The sequence below is a fragment of the Rhamphochromis longiceps genome, linkage group LG7 (assembly GCF_057381845.1).
Source record: "Rhamphochromis longiceps isolate RC_006_pf linkage group LG7, R_longiceps_female_GT1.1, whole genome shotgun sequence".
Lineage (NCBI taxonomy): Eukaryota > Metazoa > Chordata > Actinopteri > Cichliformes > Cichlidae > Rhamphochromis > Rhamphochromis longiceps.
In genome coordinates, this window is record NC_140563.1 from 68,815,347 (window position 1) to 68,832,921 (window position 17,575).

At 42.8% G+C, this 17,575-nt stretch overlaps 1 protein-coding gene and 1 long non-coding RNA gene across 3 annotated transcripts; one reads left to right on the plus strand and one right to left on the minus strand.

Annotated features, from left to right (window-relative positions):
- The first annotated feature begins 954 nt into the window (after positions 1–954).
- LOC146666879 (zinc finger protein 277-like) lies at positions 955–4,587 on the plus strand. 2 transcript variants are annotated; one of them, XM_085415012.1, is made up of 8 exons: positions 955–1,139; positions 1,414–1,502; positions 1,616–1,698; positions 1,934–2,025; positions 2,250–2,346; positions 3,385–3,427; positions 3,513–3,687; positions 3,882–4,587. In XM_085415012.1, the coding sequence occupies exons 1-8, from the start codon at positions 1,105–1,107 to the stop codon at positions 4,069–4,071; spliced, it is 804 nt and encodes a 267-aa protein (XP_085271138.1). In that variant the 5' UTR covers positions 955–1,104; the 3' UTR covers positions 4,072–4,587. The 2 variants fall into 2 exon arrangements, with proteins under 2 accessions (XP_085271138.1, XP_085271139.1); XM_085415013.1 differs by lacking the exons at positions 955–1,139; positions 1,414–1,502.
- Positions 4,588–7,136: 2,549 nt separating this feature from the next.
- On the minus strand, positions 7,137–9,939 carry LOC146666880 (uncharacterized). The gene is made up of 2 exons (XR_014912817.1): positions 9,666–9,939; positions 7,137–7,842 (listed from the first exon to the last, which is right to left on the minus strand). It is a non-coding gene; the product is annotated as an uncharacterized LOC146666880 (long non-coding RNA).
- Between the last annotated feature and the right edge of the window lie 7,636 nt (positions 9,940–17,575).

Here is a 17,575-nt window from a genome sequence, read left to right on the forward strand (position 1 = left end):
ACACATGGTACGCATTCACAAATAACGTTTCATTTAAAAATTTGTAATAGAGGGGAGGACACATATGCTAATGTAATGTTAATAAATGGGTATTTATGAACACTAAACTTTCATGTTCAGAGAACACTCTCAGGTATATCTTGAGGATCTGAGTGTTCATGTGATTTATATTCTTTGCTATATATATGCAACAACGTCCAACGTTACATGTTAGTCAACTTCATTCACATTAATTAACCTTCAGCTATCGAAACTTGAGTTTTTATATTTCCTTGAACCACTTGAATGCACCTTTTCTAATTCGTGTTTTACCGGGGGTCCGCGAAGGCGCTTCGTTGGCATTTTACGGCCTCCGATTGGTTTGGTTTGTGTTATTTGCACCACGTGACACCAGACATGGCCGCCAGCGAGCCGAGTAAAGACGGTAAGTGTGACTTTTTAAACGTGTCCGCGGCTTTAATGCTGATATCTGGTGGTCTGCGTGCAAAGGTTTGGGTGTCGGTGACTCTCCGAGTCTGTGGGAATCCACAATCAGCAGAAAAAAGGCTAAAAAAAATCAGAAAAGCAGGCGGGAACCCGCCCGGCTAAGCTAGCAGGCTAGGAAATAGCTGGGCTGCTAACTGTGATTATACAGCAATCTCTATATTCAGTCAGTACTCAGTCTGACAGCTGTGAAGTTTATTCAGGATTTAACAGCGTGTAAAGTCTGAGTTCGATTAATGAGTTATTTAATTCATTAATTTATTTATTTTTTTACTTTTAGATCATAGTTTTGTCCCCACGGGTGATGAAAATAATTGTATACAGACAGATTTTTGTAGATCAGAGGGAAATGCTTCTTCATGCCAGGCTGTACATTCTCGCTTCCGCTTGGTTTTGACTCACCTGGTCTGGAGTAGAGTGTGTGTGGTATATAAGGTGTAGTCTCTCTTCTGCTTTCTCAGGTAAGGACAGCATTCTGGAGCCGCTGTGTTTCCCCGATCAGCCGGCTGACACCTCCAGCCCTCCGGTGTTCAATGTCCCGGCTCCGAGCCGCTGGTCTGCCTGTTCTGCTCTGAGTCCGTCCCACCGCCGCGGAAAGACGTCCTCCTCAGACACCTGCTGATGGAGCACAAGCTTGTCATCGCCGACGTCCCAAAGTACGAGCCACACATGCTCCGGCTCACTCGTTTAACTCTCGGGAACACGTTTGGATGTTTTTAGCATTTGGAACTCGATCATTTCACCAAAGACTTCCTGTAATTATTTGGGGTGATGGGGGGAAACCCTTACCTTACAAGTATAAATATATACAACAAGTCCAGCATGTCCACGCCTGTTAGTGTGCTGCTTTTATGAACCGTGACGAAGTGTTTCTGTGCGCCGGTAAACCTGGCTGTGAGTCGGTTTTTACTGACGAGTTTCCTCCATCAGGTACTTGCTGTACTGGAAGGGCAGATTCCTCGAGCAGCCGCTCACAGATTTCTGCAGCGTCATCAAAACCAACTCCACGGGCCCAGTCGGTGAGTTCACTCAAACCCACAGAGGACCTGACCTTTCAAAGTGAACCACGCACACTTCCTCCAGCTCTGATTAATGACTCATTAAAAACTCTTCTTCCTCGCTGACCTGACAGAGAAGCAGGAGGACTACTTCCTGCTGTGTGACGTCCTTCCAGAAGACAGAGTCCTCCGAGAGAAGCTGCAGCAGAAACGACTGGTGAGGAGACGTGACACTCGGAGCATCCTGAGTGAATCTTGTGCTGCTGGAAGTTTCGTTTCTTTTAAACTTTATTTTGAGGCAAAGTCTGAAAATCAGGAAAAATCAGAAAAATTGCAGATTTGAGTGATTTGACACGCTTTGTGTCGTTGTAATCTCTGCACTTTAAATATCTGAGCACTCTGAGGTAGTTTTCTGAAGAATTCCTCTGAGCTCTTCTTCTGTGCTCCCACAGGAGGAGGTCCTGGAGCAGCAGCAGAAGGAGCGAGACGACAGCAGCTTCCATCGTCTCTGCATGTTCTGCAGCGAAGAGTTCACGGGAAACAGGTAACGCGCCGCGGGATTCCCATCAGTCCTGGAAACCTCACGTGTGTTAGATTAAAGCAGACAGAAGGTAGAGCTTCCTGAAATCATGTGACTAAAAGCTTCTTTGCTTCCTGTAGTCATCTCTTATGTCAGCCTGGATGCAAAAGTTTCAATCAAGTCCACTTCCTAGTCCTCCTCTGATCCTGTGTAAATGTCTGCTCGTGTCATCTCTGTATCGTCCGCAGTGATTGGTCGGACTGGCAGGCTCATCCGGTCTCTGCAGTGTGTCTGTTCTGTGATCACCAATCGGAGACGTTGGAGCAGATCTACGCGCATATGAAGGTACAGGAACGTAGAAGTTTCAGAGAAGGAAAATATCGTTTTCTGCTTTTCATCCCTGAAACGATTCTGCAAAGGCTTCTGGGAGAACGGAGACAGTGCACACTAACAGGAAACGATCTGCTTCCTGAGGTCTCTGCAAACATATGAATCCATCGTTCGCACAAAACGTGGATTTTACTCAGGAAGTGCCCTCACACACAGACGGACCGAAGCTGAAGAGCTTTTAAAATGAAGCGCCTTTTATTTTGAAAAGTTTCCAAATAAATACATGATTGTCAAAACTTTAACGAGCAAATAAAAATGTTTCCTCGTTGTTGGGTCTGTGTTTCCACAGGCCCCGCTAGTTTAGAGACTTATTCATCATGAAGGAAACAAGACATGACAGAACATCTTCAACCGGTTTTTCACTCGCTAACGAGGGAAGTCTTTGGTCAAGAACCAGCTCTTGGAGCCCACGCCCCTGTCCTGTCTCAGGCCCGAAGTCCTTCAAAGAGCAGCTTCCCCCGTAGCTATTTATTGACATGGCAGTTACAATACACAATACAACACAAGCACCTCCCACGTAAAACCCCCCAATGGTTCTAAGACGTGTGTGTGTGTGTGTGTGTGTGTGTGTGTGTCATAAAAGCAGGAAGCTCACAACAGATCTGTCAGGATGCATCTGCAATAAAAGCTCCCCCAGCACAGAGTGGCTGGAGAGGTCAGAGACAAAGGAACGTCTTGATCCTATAGGTTGAACTCAGACCGTACAAATTTAAGAAACACGATGACAACATTCAACAATTAGACTTAACACTCGTGAACAATAAATAAATCTAGGATTGGACGTCGACTGCAGTCCGATTTTGTCGTTGATTAAACGTTCTGGTTTAAAGTCAGAACCAGTTTCCCAAACGTGACTCTAAGTTTGTGCTCACGAGTGACGAGTTTACCTGAGAGGCAGAAAAGTTTCTCTCTGCTTTCTGGTTTTGTTATTTATGAAGTCTGTAACGGGCGTCGCGTGCGTGACCCTGACATCTTTCTGTTTTGTGTTTGCAGGAGGCTCACGGCTTCGACCTCCACCTCCTTAAGACCGAGCTCAGTGGGTGAAATCGCCGTGGTAATTCGAGCGCAGTTTGCTTCTATTTCTTCCTTCTGAGTGTTTCTAATGTTCTGTCCTCCCTCAGACCTCAAGTTCTACCAGCAGGTCAAACTGGTGAACTTCATCCGGCGGCAGATCCATCAGAGCCGCTGCTACGGCTGCACGCGGATGTTCGACTGCCGGGCGGACGCCCTGCGTCACATCGCGGCTGAAGGTCACGTGATGAAACTGCCAGAGATGTCCGCCTGGGACCAGCCGCAGTAGGTTTAAGGAAGCGCCTGCAGAATTAACCAATGAGAGCGCGGGCTTTAAAGCTGGCGTACAGCTGCTGATGAACGTGGTCAACGCCACAGATGTTTACACTTCATTTGGAGTATTTTTATCAGCTGAGGAAAATGGCGTCCTTTTTGGGACTAATTTGAGCCTGAGCACTAAACGTCGTCTCGCTCCGCAGGTATTACTTCCCCACGTACGAGAACGACGCTCTCCTGTGCACGCTCTCTGACAGCGAGGAAGGCGACGGTGACGAGGAGCATCGCGGCGAGGAGATCCCGGTCATCGCGGAGGACATCTCTAACCTGAGAGCGCTGAAACAGTCCAGTGTCCTCAAGCAGCTGCTGAAGGAGCGAGGAGGCAGCAGCTAGGACCACAGACGGACACGTGTCATACGTTTGACTCAAAGGCGTCTCTGACGTCGGCTGAGCTCAGCTCATGGTGACCACATCCCACATGGCTGGAACGCAGCGGCACGGGTTTGAGTCCGGCCCTTTCCCTCTCAACTATTTCCTGTACGTCTCTACTTAGTAAAGATAAGAAAGGCAAAAGAAGAGTCCTCTCCACAGCTGGACACGCGGACGCCATGATGTCCGCTGAAACGTAATTGCTCTGCCTCGTGCAATGAAGCTGAAACATGCGTTTTCTTGAATGTGAATTTTAGTACTCGAGTAAAAATGATTTTCTTTTGTAACTTGTAACTGAGCTGGATTCAGTGCTGTGGTGGACGAGCTCATCGTCAAGATGAGACGAGAGACTCTTTATTGTCATTGCACAGTCACACTTAGAACAACAGCACTACACAATTGCAAACTGTCCCGCGTCGGCACTACGCACAACACAAACAACACAACACAGGAACTTAATAAATGAAAAGAATGAGTGTATGTTTTACTGCACATTGTTGTTATTATTGTTGTTGTTGTCCCCTCAGAAAGCCCAGGGACGTCTCGTGACTGAAACATCTGTCCTATTTGGTGTTTCTGTTGTTTTTCTGCATCGCTTTGCTGAGCGACACCTGCCGTATGGTGGAGCCGAACTGCAGCGCTCAGAGTTTTCACCGCGTCCTTCGCGTCCAGGCTCACGTTCACGAACATGCAGCACTGAGGAGAGAAACGAGAGGTCGCTGCAGGAACTCACTGCTGTCAAACTTCCTGTTTTATCCTCATTTCGTACTCTGGCAGGCTGTAGGACATTTTGGACAATCTATAATCTTCTAACACAAAAACATACAAGTGTTCACTGAAGTAAACACACAGAGCAGTAGCAGATTTTTTTAAGTGTTTTATTTATTTTCATTTGCTGCTAACTGCCTTGTTTTCATTTGTAGTTTTTGTAGTAGGAAGAACTACAAAATCTACAAATAAACAAAGAGCAGTTAGCAAATGTAGTGCTCTCCACTATGTGAAGCCCTCACATGAATTTTTAGATTTTTCAGTTCAAGCCAATTAAATGAAATCCAAAAATTCAGCCCCAACAATCAAATGATCCCCTATGAGCAAGCACTCTGGCAACGGTGGAGAGGAAAAACTCCCTTTTAACAGGAAGAAACCTCTGGCAGAACCAGGCTCAGGGAGGGGCGGTCTTCTGCCATGACTGGTTGGGGGGTGAGGGGCAAAATTAAATCAAACATAAAGGAGAGCACAGCATATTTATGACAGGTCGGTGGACTGTGGCTCGAGTTCAAAAGATGCTCGAATCCCGCCTGAGGTGGTATGGACACGTGATTCGAAGCAATGAGAACTCAGCAAAAACGACTATTAAGGATCGACCCAGACGGACGCCGGCCTCGAGGCAGACCCCACAGAGCGGGACATTCGCTTCAGCTGAAAATCTTAGAGGCGACCCAGAAAGCTGCAGGAAACGCAACAGTTAAACCTACTTTAAGTAGGTTTACACCCCACGAACCAGGCGATTCTCTTTCTGTTGTCTCTTGTTCCCGTACCGCTGGGCGCTGAAGATTTTCCACAGTTTGTCTGAGTTCTGCCATCTCTTGCCTGAGTTGTGTGTTTTCTTGACAGAGTCGTGTGTTTTTTTGAATGTGTCGTGTGACATCGTTACTGAGTTCTATGTGTTCTTTACTGAGTTCTATGTAGTTTTCACTGAGTTGTGCGTTTTCTAGATTGAGTTGTGTGTTTTCTCGACCGAGTCGTGTGTTTTCTTGAATGTGTCGTGTGACATCGTGACTGAAGTCTATGCACATTTCATTGACTCGTGCGAGTTCTTCGGTGAGTCGTGCGTTTTCTTCCCAGAGCTGTGCGTTTTGATGCCGGAGTTCCTCTCTCGTACGCTCCAGTTGGTCTAACGAATCTCCACTTGCCTGTGACATTTTTGTAAAGGTTTAAGGCTCAAGGGTGTCAAAGGGTAGCTGTGTCTCAAACAACTGGCTCTTTCTGCTGTAAACTGTTGAACGAGCTCCTATTTATAGACTCGGTGGGCGTGGCAGAGAATGCGATGTCGCTGTGACAAAACAATGATCCTTTGATCTTCTCAAAGGATCATTGTGATGTCGCCGTGACGTCACGATGATCGTTCGAGAAGATCAAAGGAGCGCTGTGGATCATTCTGCGCATGCTCAGATCAATGAACGGGAGAACTATTTGTAAATACTTTGCTAGCTAACAAAGGTGCTTTTAGCAACAGCTGGTGGTGGTTCGTCGTTATCAACCCTTAAACTCGTGAACTGGCTCTCTAGCTTTTCGATTGCTACTGTTGTCTATCACATATGTATTATTTGGAACCCAGCTTACCTGTAAAAACAGACACACAGCAGGTAACAGGAACTACTCGGTGCGCCAGCTCGGCACCACTAGGCTGTGTCCCAATTCAGGGTCTGCACGCTTGAAGTACGCGCACTACGCACGGTGCGTACTATAAGTATGAGAAGTGCGGAAGTGAGAGGCTTGTGAAATAGGACGGTCTTGCCTTCGTCGCGCTGCTCAGGTTGCCTAGCAACCATGATACTAACCGCGAGAAACGTGTCATACAGCTTTGTGTGACAGAAACGAAGGAGAACATGTTTTGTTCATTTGAGACCAAAGGACCGTAAAACATGATTGTTGGGCTTCATTCCTGTGCTGAACAGTCATTTAAGATTAGCTAGTAAATAACAATTAGCTGATGTTGGTCATGAGACTAAAGTCATCTCACTGTGGTAATGTAAATATAATATGGCCAATATTAAAGTTATAGTCAGATTATTATGATATATTACAGCAGTGAGCTTGAACAGTTGTTTATATGTCCTATCACCTTAAATCTTCACTCAAAGACGAGTATCTGTGACAGTGTGTATACAGATGTGTTATATATAAGAGACAAATATTGTTCGTTTAATACGTTGGCATTATTACATTTGGCTCCATGCTTACATATGTGTATAAAGCAAATGTACGAGCTGTGATAACTGTGTCTGATAGAATGAAGAGTAGACTGATATATGAAATATTCCTTTATTGGGTGAGAAAATCAGACCATGTCATAACTGCTGTAAGTCACACAGAATAGACATCAGAGCCTTAAACAGGCTGACGTCTGCTAAATGGGTCAAACTGGGCAGAAAGTCTACAAACACATAACATCCTTATAGAATATGATGTAACACTATAGATCAACTTAGCTCAGAATATATAAAGCATATAAACAGTTACAGCAATATGATGCAACAAACACAGCAGCTACTGATCCAAAATCCTCAAAGCTTCATAGAACTGAAACCAACATTTATTTTAGCTCCATTCTGCTGCTGATACAGACTTTAGGTTTCTGAACATTAAACTTGTTGCTGCCTTTCATGGTGTGTAACTTGAAGGCCCTGAGTACTCTGAGTACTTTCTCCCACACTGGAAACACTGGGATGATCACATTATGTGAACATTACCTAATAAGACTGATTCAGCACAGACAGTTCTGTTAAACTTTCCTAGCAGTCCTTCACAAACAGGGAACAGTCTGTCTATTCTCTCCATCTGTCAGCTGCTGCTGGCTCTTCCTCCTCCTCTTCCTCACACACTGCCGAGTTTGTCCTGGTGGATCATCAGGGCTGCAAAGCCTCACAGATGATGTGCAGCAGTGGGTCCCTCAGTCTGTTCTCACTCTGGACACTTGCAGTCGTCACACATGGACATCAAATGTGTGATAAGCTGCAGGATTCAAACACAAGTGTAACTTATAAACACACGTTCATACTTTTATTCCACAATCAGAGAGAAAGAAACAGAGAGAGAGTGCAGGACAGACAGACAGGTGACAGTCTCAGGTGTACACACTGCTACACAACAGCACAGAGAAGCAGGATTTAGTGTTTGTGTTATTACGAGTGTAAACAAGAAGAGTTCCAGATGGTACAGTGGACACATGTGTGACTGCTGTGATTAAAGCATCTTTCTTTCAGCTTAACGAGTGAACCGTCAGCTCGTTCAAACACACGTTAAAGTCCGTTTGGCTCGACACCACCGAACAGAGGCAGCAATATAACACAGCTCACATTAACAGTGCAGTGGATCCTGCTTGTGCCGTGATATTCAGGACTGCAAACCGAGCAGCATCACTGACTTTCAGCTTGTTGTGTTTGTGGATATATGACTGACTTTAATTATCCATGAAATCATCACATTCTCTGTAAGATTAAGGTCGACTATATATATATTTATTAGGGGTGCAACGATACACAAAATTCACGGTTCGGTTCGGTTCGATACTTTGGTGTCACGGTTCGATATTTTTTCGATACAAAAAAATGTTCATGCATTTTTAATTTGTCATTTATTAAAATTATAAATATATATTTTAACTCAAAAGTACAGTTTTTAAATTTAACCCTAACCCTTGTGCGTGTTTTTTATTTTGACAGCGAATGCGCACCTGCGGACCACTTATGTGCAGCCCTGGTTATTTAGCTCGTCATATTGCAGCCACAGAAATAATTTTGTCCATGAAACCATAAAGCTGCACTTTCTTTTTGCCTTATAGTCTGATTTGTCATAACTTCTCCGTTTTGTGGTAAGCTTTTCTTTGGCTGTCACTTCTTCACCCTGACCTGTCTTATTTGGCTCAGCAGAACTAAAATATATATCCTGCTGCTTTTACACAGGCACTCACATAAGCTCAGCGATTCTCTGCGATCAACCTCTCACATGTTTAAGCTGCAGGAGATTTCACTTGTCATGTTTGCATAGTAAGCTAACGATTAATAAGACGATGTCAGAGGAATTGGTGCACAAATTATCATCACTCACAGATCAGTGCTGTCGCTCTCTATACACAGTTCGCACGATTGCAAAGTGAAAGCAAAAAAACAAGCGCAAATTCAAACGCGACTTCAATATGTCACATATTGACAGTGGCTCACCGATGCCAATGACATAATTACCCAGCTACATTTCTGAAAGAATGCAAAAGCATTGACATATATTTTTCCTACAATAGCCCGACGGGCAGGGAAGAGATAGATTTTGGTAGCCCGACTGGAAAAATCGCTAGCCCCAGGACGTTGGGCTAGCGATATTGCAAGCCCTGTATCTGATTGAGGAATCACTCATCTTTGGAAAAGAGAGTTTATTACAGAGAAATGTCTCTTTCCAAAATAAAAGCTATACTATCCGCTTCTTCTGGGCTATATTCTCAGCAGCATAAGGAGAATCACGTGCTAACAGCTGTCTAAATGACTCGGCTAAAGTTAGTAGCATGCTTGTTGTTTTTGTCTTTGCACTAGGATGATGTAAATGTGCAGTCATATTCGTTGTGTTCCCACTAGTGCTTTCAGGTTAATCTCGTTGAAATGACCTTAACGCCACAACACGGCAAATCTCCGTTAACGAGCTACCGCCGATCGCTTCGTGCATGGGGCTAGACGGCCAACACGTTAACGAGCTAACTGCGCTAACACACTAGTTCACACCAATGTAATTGAGCATTGCATGGCACATCCAACATACTGTTTTACTTTAGTCCATGACTCGCTTACCTTCAGGGTCATACGTCACATGAAAACCAAAATAATTCCAAACGCCAGATCTGAATGAGGTTCAATTTGCCTGTTGCAAGCAGAGCTTAACTTCTGTCTCGCTAGCTTGCCCTGCGCTCTCAATGTGAGAGATTTACATTGCTGTGCTTGAGAGCCACCATCTACCGGAACTAAATTCCCTATATGTAGGGTTGCCAACTCCCTGAAAAATAAATAAGGGACACCTCGTGGCCAGGGCCGGGCGACCCAGTTGTCTTCACCCTTCCCAGTGTGGTGAATTTTCTAGCTCTTTTTTTGTGTGTGAAATTATTTTTTTAACCATTTGACTTGAAGTTGATTTAAGTAGATGCATATTCTATTCTTTGTGATATGAACACATGTGAAACAAATGATCATTTAGCCATTTATTTTTAGCTCAAAATGACAACATTAACACATAAAACTGGTCTCTTTCTTAAACAGAAGCCTGTCATGCTTAACTTTTGAGAATATAAGTAAATCTTTCTTTAAAAGAACTCTGTCCTGCTTAACTTAAAATAATAGAAAACAATAGAAAGAAAAATATTCTTGTAACAGTGCACATTTAGTGCATTTAGTACAATTGGCTTCAGTTGAGGTATTATTTCAGCTTTTCTAAAGCTAATCAGCTGCTCCTGTTTGTAAACCCGCTTGTTCCCATGATTACGCATCATAACTCATCATCATTATTCATCTATGTATTACTTTTATGTATTAGTCATCAATTTGTTGTAATCATCTATCCTTGCAGTTGTTTATTACACAAAATAAATTATATTATCACACTTCTGGCCACATAGCGCTGATATTCACTGCACATGCCCATATTAACGTTTTCCAGCCAGGTGTTTTCCTTTTCCCATTCTTCCCTTTCTCTGCGGGGAACAAACATTGCTGCTCTAATGCTGGGCTCACACTGTGCGATTTTTGGCCCATTTTGAGCCGATTTTTGAGTGATCGGACCGATTTTGGCCTTCATCGTGCGTCGTGTAGTATACGTGGGGTAACGAGAAGTGATTAACACCTCACGACCAGCTCCCGATCATCAATCGCTCGTGAGGGTCTCACCACAGCGCTATGTGGCCAGAAGTGTGATAATATAATTTATTTTGTGTAATAAACAACTGCAAGGATAGATGATTACGACAAATTGATGACTAATACATAAAAGTAATACATAGATGAATAATGATGATGAGTTATGATGCGTAATCATGGGAACAAGCGGGTTTACAAACAGGAGCAGCTGATTAGCATTAGAAAAGCTGAAATAATACCTCAACTGCAGTGGCGTGTCTAGAAAATTTTTGTTGGGGGGGCCAGGTAGGGGCACAGATTTGGAGAAGGGTGGCAGATTTAATTGGCAGATAATGTTTTAAAAAAAAATTCTACCAACCCTTAACCATAATTCAATAATCCTATAAACCTAATAACCAAATGCACTTTTAACTCTTATTAGAATGAGATTTTAACCACTACGGTGCAAAGTTTTTAGATACTGCGTTGATAAAGTACAAGAGATACAATCAGTGCTTTGTCAGTGTTTACTCAGCAGTCAAGGACAACAATATTTGCATAGTATTTTTACTGACATATAGTGCACATATGTTTTGGGCAAAAACATTTTTGAAAATTAAAATACGAACATTTGTAACAAACAATTGACAAATTAGCCAATGCCAATGCAAAACTTTATCTGCCTGTTAAAAAAAGAAGATAATCTTCTCACAAACTGGTGTTTGATTTTGAAACAGGAAAAAAGTGGAGAAACAACTGAAAAGACTAACATTTGAATGAAACCTGAAAGCAAGTAAATACTTTCTATGCTGCCTTATGGTAAACTTTGGTAATATTGATAAAGAACAACACTGGCTGATGATAAAATACAGTCAGCTGGCATGGTGACACTGCCAGTATTAACCTGCAGGGCTGGACTGGGACAAAAAAATTGGGCATTTTTACTACTGACCGACCCACCAGGTAGTAAAGCCATAAAGACTTTGACTGAAAACAAACCCTGTTGTGACAGTGATGTACAGTCTTGTTGGTATATGTATGATTTCTATACATTTTACGTCAGATAAAAACTTTGGTTGTAAGATTTAGATAATTATTTAATAAAAACTAGGTATTTTAAATGAGAATAAGAAAGAAAAGTATTTCTTTGTGCCCACCTTTCCCTGTTAATGCCCTACCTGGCCCCCTGGCAAAACTTTGCTAGACCCGCCCCTGCACAGTTACCAGCTGTCTGCTACATAAAAAAGGATCCTGGTGTTATTTGTCTCTCAGAAACAGTTCATAACTTCCCTTCAACTCATTCATGTCACCTAAAAGGTAAACCTGTTTCTCCATCACCTGTTCAGCTCTGATGGTTCAGTAAGGACATCTCCTGGTTTCATCTTCATGTTTCCCTCTCACCACATATCCAAACTGACATCATGACCAGCAGCTTTACAGCTGTGGCTCCAGCAAACATCAGCTGATACTAGAAATTAATATTAAATACATTCTAACAACAGCCGATCAAGCTTAAACGTGCTGCTGTTGTTTAGCGCAACATCTGCTGGTTTCCTCTTTCTGGCGCAAAGTGGGCGATAAACAAGAGAGAAAAGCCGATCAGCTGATCATTGATCAGTTTCATGATTGAAGTAGCAACAGGAGAGGGAGGGGGGAGAATGAAAGAAGAGGCAGCTGTGCAGCATAAAGACAGAATAAATCCAGTTTTGTGTCTTTTTCCATTCTAGCTAAAGTCCGGGACAAACTGCGTCTCTTCTCAGCTCAATACGAAACGCGTAATATTTTCTCTGAATGAGGGACCATTCCATTTTTTTAAGGAGCCGTTGGCAACTCTACTAACCTTATGAATAAAATAAAGTTCACTATCAGTAACATCATAGCACCCACCCAGCTGTATAAAAACTCCGTCAAACTGGCTAGAACGCAGTATGAGTTATTGCAACTGACAGTAAAAAGTCAGCAACATGAAAATAAACTCCACCTAAACTTGGTTTATATCTGACCCAGATAGACTGCAGGTCATAACTTCTTACCTGAAGTTCAGTTCACCTGACACTCGGACTGGTGGCTGCTTCGGGTCTCTCCTCCTGCCTCCCCTTCCCTCATCCACCTGTTGCCTCTGTGGAAGCCCCGTCATAGTCACCACCAAACAACGGAGTTATTTCTACACATCGACCTGCATCTGGCCAATCCACCACCTCTCATTGTTCATGCCATTACAAAAAAAATAAAAAATAAGTCACTGGGGATATGCCCGGTATGCCCGATGGCCAGTCCAGCTATGTTAACCTGCAACCAAATCTGCAGCTCCATACAGCAATGTTACGACTTAGATTATATCTTATAACGCATAACTCTTATGTTAGCTGCCCTCAGTAGCATACTGTCTGAAATATTCCACAGCTGCAATAATTCTTTAAGTGTTATTTTTTTCCTTGGTATTCTAATTTCACCGAAGTTTACTAAACTCAACAAACTTGATATTACTTACCGGGACATTTATTCTGTCCTCATTTTCTTTCACCGAAAAATTGTTTCCTGCAGTGCCATCTTTCGTGCTTGGCTCTCCTACCTTTGCTAACGTGATGCGCATAGCGCAGAAGCGATGCTGCATTCACTTACACTCGGATATCTGAGCGTCACCGTGAAAACATAATCGGACATTTGATATTTGATTGAATTTTATTGTTTTGCCTTTGGGGTGGCACCTGGGGTGGCCAGTCTGGTTTGGGGGGTGGCCTGTGCCCCCCCAGGCCACCCCGCTGGACACGCCATTGCTCAACTGAAGCCAATTGTACTAAATGCACTAAATGTGCACTGTTACAAGAATATTTTTCTTTCTATTGTTTTCTATTATTTTAAGTTAAGCAGGACAGAGTTCTTTTAAAGAAAGATTTACTTATATTCTCAAAAGTTAAGCATGACAGGCTTCTGTTTAAGAAAGAGACCAGTTTTACTGTGTTAATGTTGTCATTTTGAGCTAAAAATAAATGGCTAAATGATCATTTGTTTCACATGTGTTCATATCACAAAGAATACACATCTACTTAAATCAACTTCAAGTCAAATGGTTAAAAAAATAATTTCACACACAAAAAAAGAGCTAGAAAATTCACCACACTGGGAAGGGTGAAGACAACTGGGTCGCCCGGCCCTGGCCACGAGGTGTCCCTTATTTATTTTTCAGGGAGTTGGCAACCCTACATATAGGGAATTTAGTTCCGGTAGATGGTGGCTCTCAAGCACAGCAATGTAAATCTCTCACATTGAGAGCGCAGGGCAAGCTAGCGAGACAGAAGTTAAGCTCTGCTTGCAACAGGCAAATTGAACCTCATTCAGATCTGGCGTTTGGAATTATTTTGGTTTTCATGTGACGTATGACCCTGAAGGTAAGCGAGTCATGGACTAAAGTAAAACAGTATGTTGGATGTGCCATGCAATGCTCAATTACATTGGTGTGAACTAGTGTGTTAGCGCAGTTAGCTCGTTAACGTGTTGGCCGTCTAGCCCCATGCACGAAGCGATCGGCGGTAGCTCGTTAACGGAGATTTGCCGTGTTGTGGCGTTAAGGTCATTTCAACGAGATTAACCTGAAAGCACTAGTGGGAACACAACGAATATGACTGCACATTTACATCATCCTAGTGCAAAGACAAAAACAACAAGCATGCTACTAACTTTAGCCGAGTCATTTAGACAGCTGTTAGCACGTGATTCTCCTTATGCTGCTGAGAATATAGCCCAGAAGAAGCGGATAGTATAGCTTTTATTTTGGAAAGAGACATTTCTCTGTAATAAACTCTCTTTTCCAAAGATGAGTGATTCCTCAATCAGATACAGGGCTCGCAATATCGCTAGCCCAACGTCCTGGGGCTAGCGATTTTTTCAGTCGGGCTACCAAAATCTATCTCTGCCCTGCCCGTCGGGCTATTGTAGGAAAAATATATGTCAATGCTTTTGCATTCTTTCAGAAATGTAGCTGGGTAATTATGTCATTGGCATCGGTGAGCCACTGTCAATATGTGACATATTGAAGTCGCGTTTGAATTTGCGCTTGTTTTTTTGCTTTCACTTTGCAATCGTGCGAACTGTGTATAGAGAGCGACAGCACTGATCTGTGAGTGATGATAATTTGCGCACCAATTCCTCTGACATCGTCTTATTAATCGTTAGCTTACTATGCAAACATGACAAGTGAAATCTCCCGCAGCTTAAACATGTGAGAGGTTGATCGCGCAGAGAATCGCTGAGCTTATGTGAGTGCGTGTGTAAAAGCAGCAGTATATATATTTTAGTTCTGCTGAGCCAAATAAGACAGGTCAGGGTGAAGAAGTGACAGCCAAAGAAAAGCTTACCACAAAACGGAGAAGTTATGACAAATCAGACTATAAGGCAAAAAGAAAGTGCAGCTTTATGGTTTCATGGACAAAATTATTTCTGTGGCTGCAATATGACGAGCTAAATAACCAGGGCTGCACATAAGTGGTCCGCAGGTGCGCATTCGCTGTCAAAATAAAAAACACGCACAAGGGTTAGGGTTAAATTTAAAAACTGTACTTTTGAGTTAAAATATATATTTATAATTTTAATAAATGACAAATTAAAAATGCATGAACATTTTTTTGTATCGAAAAAATATCGAACCGTGACACCAAAGTATCGAACCGAACCGAACCGTGAATTTTGTGTATCGTTGCACCCCTAATAAATATATATATAGTCGACCTTAATCTTACAGAGAATGTGATGATTTCATGGATAATTAAAGTCAGTCATATATCCACAAACACAACAAGCTGAAAGTCAGTGATGCTGCTCGGTTTGCAGTCCTGAATATCACGGCACAAGCAGGATCCACTGCACTGTTAATGTGAGCTGTGTTATATTGCTGCCTCTGTTCGGTGGTGTCGAGCCAAACGGACTTTAACGTGTGTTTGAACGAGCTGACGGTTCACTCGTTAAGCTGAAAGAAAGATGCTTTAATCACAGCAGTCACACATGTGTCCACTGTACCATCTGGAACTCTTCTTGTTTACACTCGTAATGACACAAACACTAAATCCTGCTTCTCTGTGCTGTTGTGTAGCAGTGTGTACACCTGAGACTGTCACCTGTCTGTCCTGCACTCTCTCTCTGTTTCTTTCTCTCTGATTGTGGAATAAAAGTATGAACATGTGTTTATAAGTTACACTTGTGTTTGAATCCTGCAGCTTATCACACATTTGATGTCCATGTGTGACGACTGCAAGTGTCCAGAGTGAGAACAGACTGAGGGACCCACTGCTGCACATCATCTGTGAGGCTTTGCACCCCTGATGATCCACCAGGACAAACTCGGCAGTGTGTGAGGAAGAGGAGGAGGAAGAGCCAGCAGCAGCTGACAGATGGAGAGAATAGACAGACTGTTCCCTGTTTGTGAAGGACTGCTAGGAAAGTTTAACAGAACTGTCTGTGCTGAATCAGTCTTATTAGGTAATGTTCACATAATGTGATCATCCCAGTGTTTCCAGTGTGGGAGAAAGTACTCAGAGTACTCAGGGCCTTCAAGTTACACACCATGAAAGGCAGCAACAAGTTTAATGTTCAGAAACCTAAACTCTGTATCAGCAGCAGAATGGAGCTAAAATAAATGTTGGTTTCAGTTCTATGAAGCTTTGAGGATTTTGGATCAGTAGCTGCTGTGTTTGTTGCATCATATTGCTGTAACTGTTTATATGCTTTATATATTCTGAGCTAAGTTGATCTATAGTGTTACATCATATTCTATAAGGATGTTATGTGTTTGTAGACTTTCTGCCCAGTTTGACCCATTTAGCAGACGTCAGCCTGTTTAAGGCTCTGATGTCTATTCTGTGTGACTTACAGCAGTTATGACATGGTCTGATTTTCTCACCCAATAAAGGAATATTTCATATATCAGTCTACTCTTCATTCTATCAGACACAGTTATCACAGCTCGTACATTTGCTTTATACACATATGTAAGCATTGAGCCAAATGTAATAATGCCAACGTATTAAACGAACAATATTTGTCTCTTATATATAACACATCTGTATACACACTGTCACAGATACTCGTCTTTGAGTGAAGATTTAAGGTGATAGGACATATAAACAACTGTTCAAGCTCACTGCTGTAATATATCATAATAATCTGACTATAACTTTAATATTGGCCATATTATATTTACATTACCACAGTGAGATGACTTTAGTCTCATGACCAACATCAGCTAATTGTTATTTACTAGCTAATCTTAAATGACTGTTCAGCACAGGAATGAAGCCCAACAATCATGTTTTACGGTCCTTTGGTCTCAAATGAACAAAACATGTTCTCCTTCGTTTCTGTCACACAAAGCTGTATGACACGTTTCTCGCGGTTAGTATCATGGTTGCTAGGCAACCTGAGCAGCGCGACGAAGGCAAGACCGTCCTATTTCACAAGCCTCTCACTTCCGCACTTCTCATACTTATAGTACGCACCGTGCGTAGTGCGCGTACTTCAAGCGTGCAGACCCTGAATTGGGACACAGCCTAGTGGTGCCGAGCTGGCGCACCGAGTAGTTCCTGTTACCTGCTGTGTGTCTGTTTTTACAGGTAAGCTGGGTTCCAAATAATACATATGTGATAGACAACAGTAGCAATCGAAAAGCTAGAGAGCCAGTTCACGAGTTTAAGGGTTGATAGCGACGAACCACCACCAGCTGTTGCTAAAAGCACCTTTGTTAGCTAGCAAAGTATTTACAAATAGTTCTCCCGTTCATTGATCTGAGCATGCGCAGAATGATCCACAGCGCTCCTTTGATCTTCTCGAACGATCATCGTGACGTCACGGCGACATCACAATGATCCTTTGAGAAGATCAAAGGA

What these genes read in the sequence shown, in the direction of transcription:
- LOC146666879 (XM_085415012.1), top strand. Translation starts at nt 1,105, where the DNA reads ATGGAGCACAAGCTTGTCATCGCCGACGTCCCAAA. An exon ending in CAACTCCACGGGCCCAGTCG is followed by an intron (nt 1,503 to 1,615) that starts GTGAGTTCACTC and finishes CTGACCTGACAG; the next exon opens with AGAAGCAGGAGGACTACTTC. An exon ending in AGATCTACGCGCATATGAAG is followed by an intron (nt 2,347 to 3,384) that starts GTACAGGAACGT and finishes TTGTGTTTGCAG; the next exon opens with GAGGCTCACGGCTTCGACCT.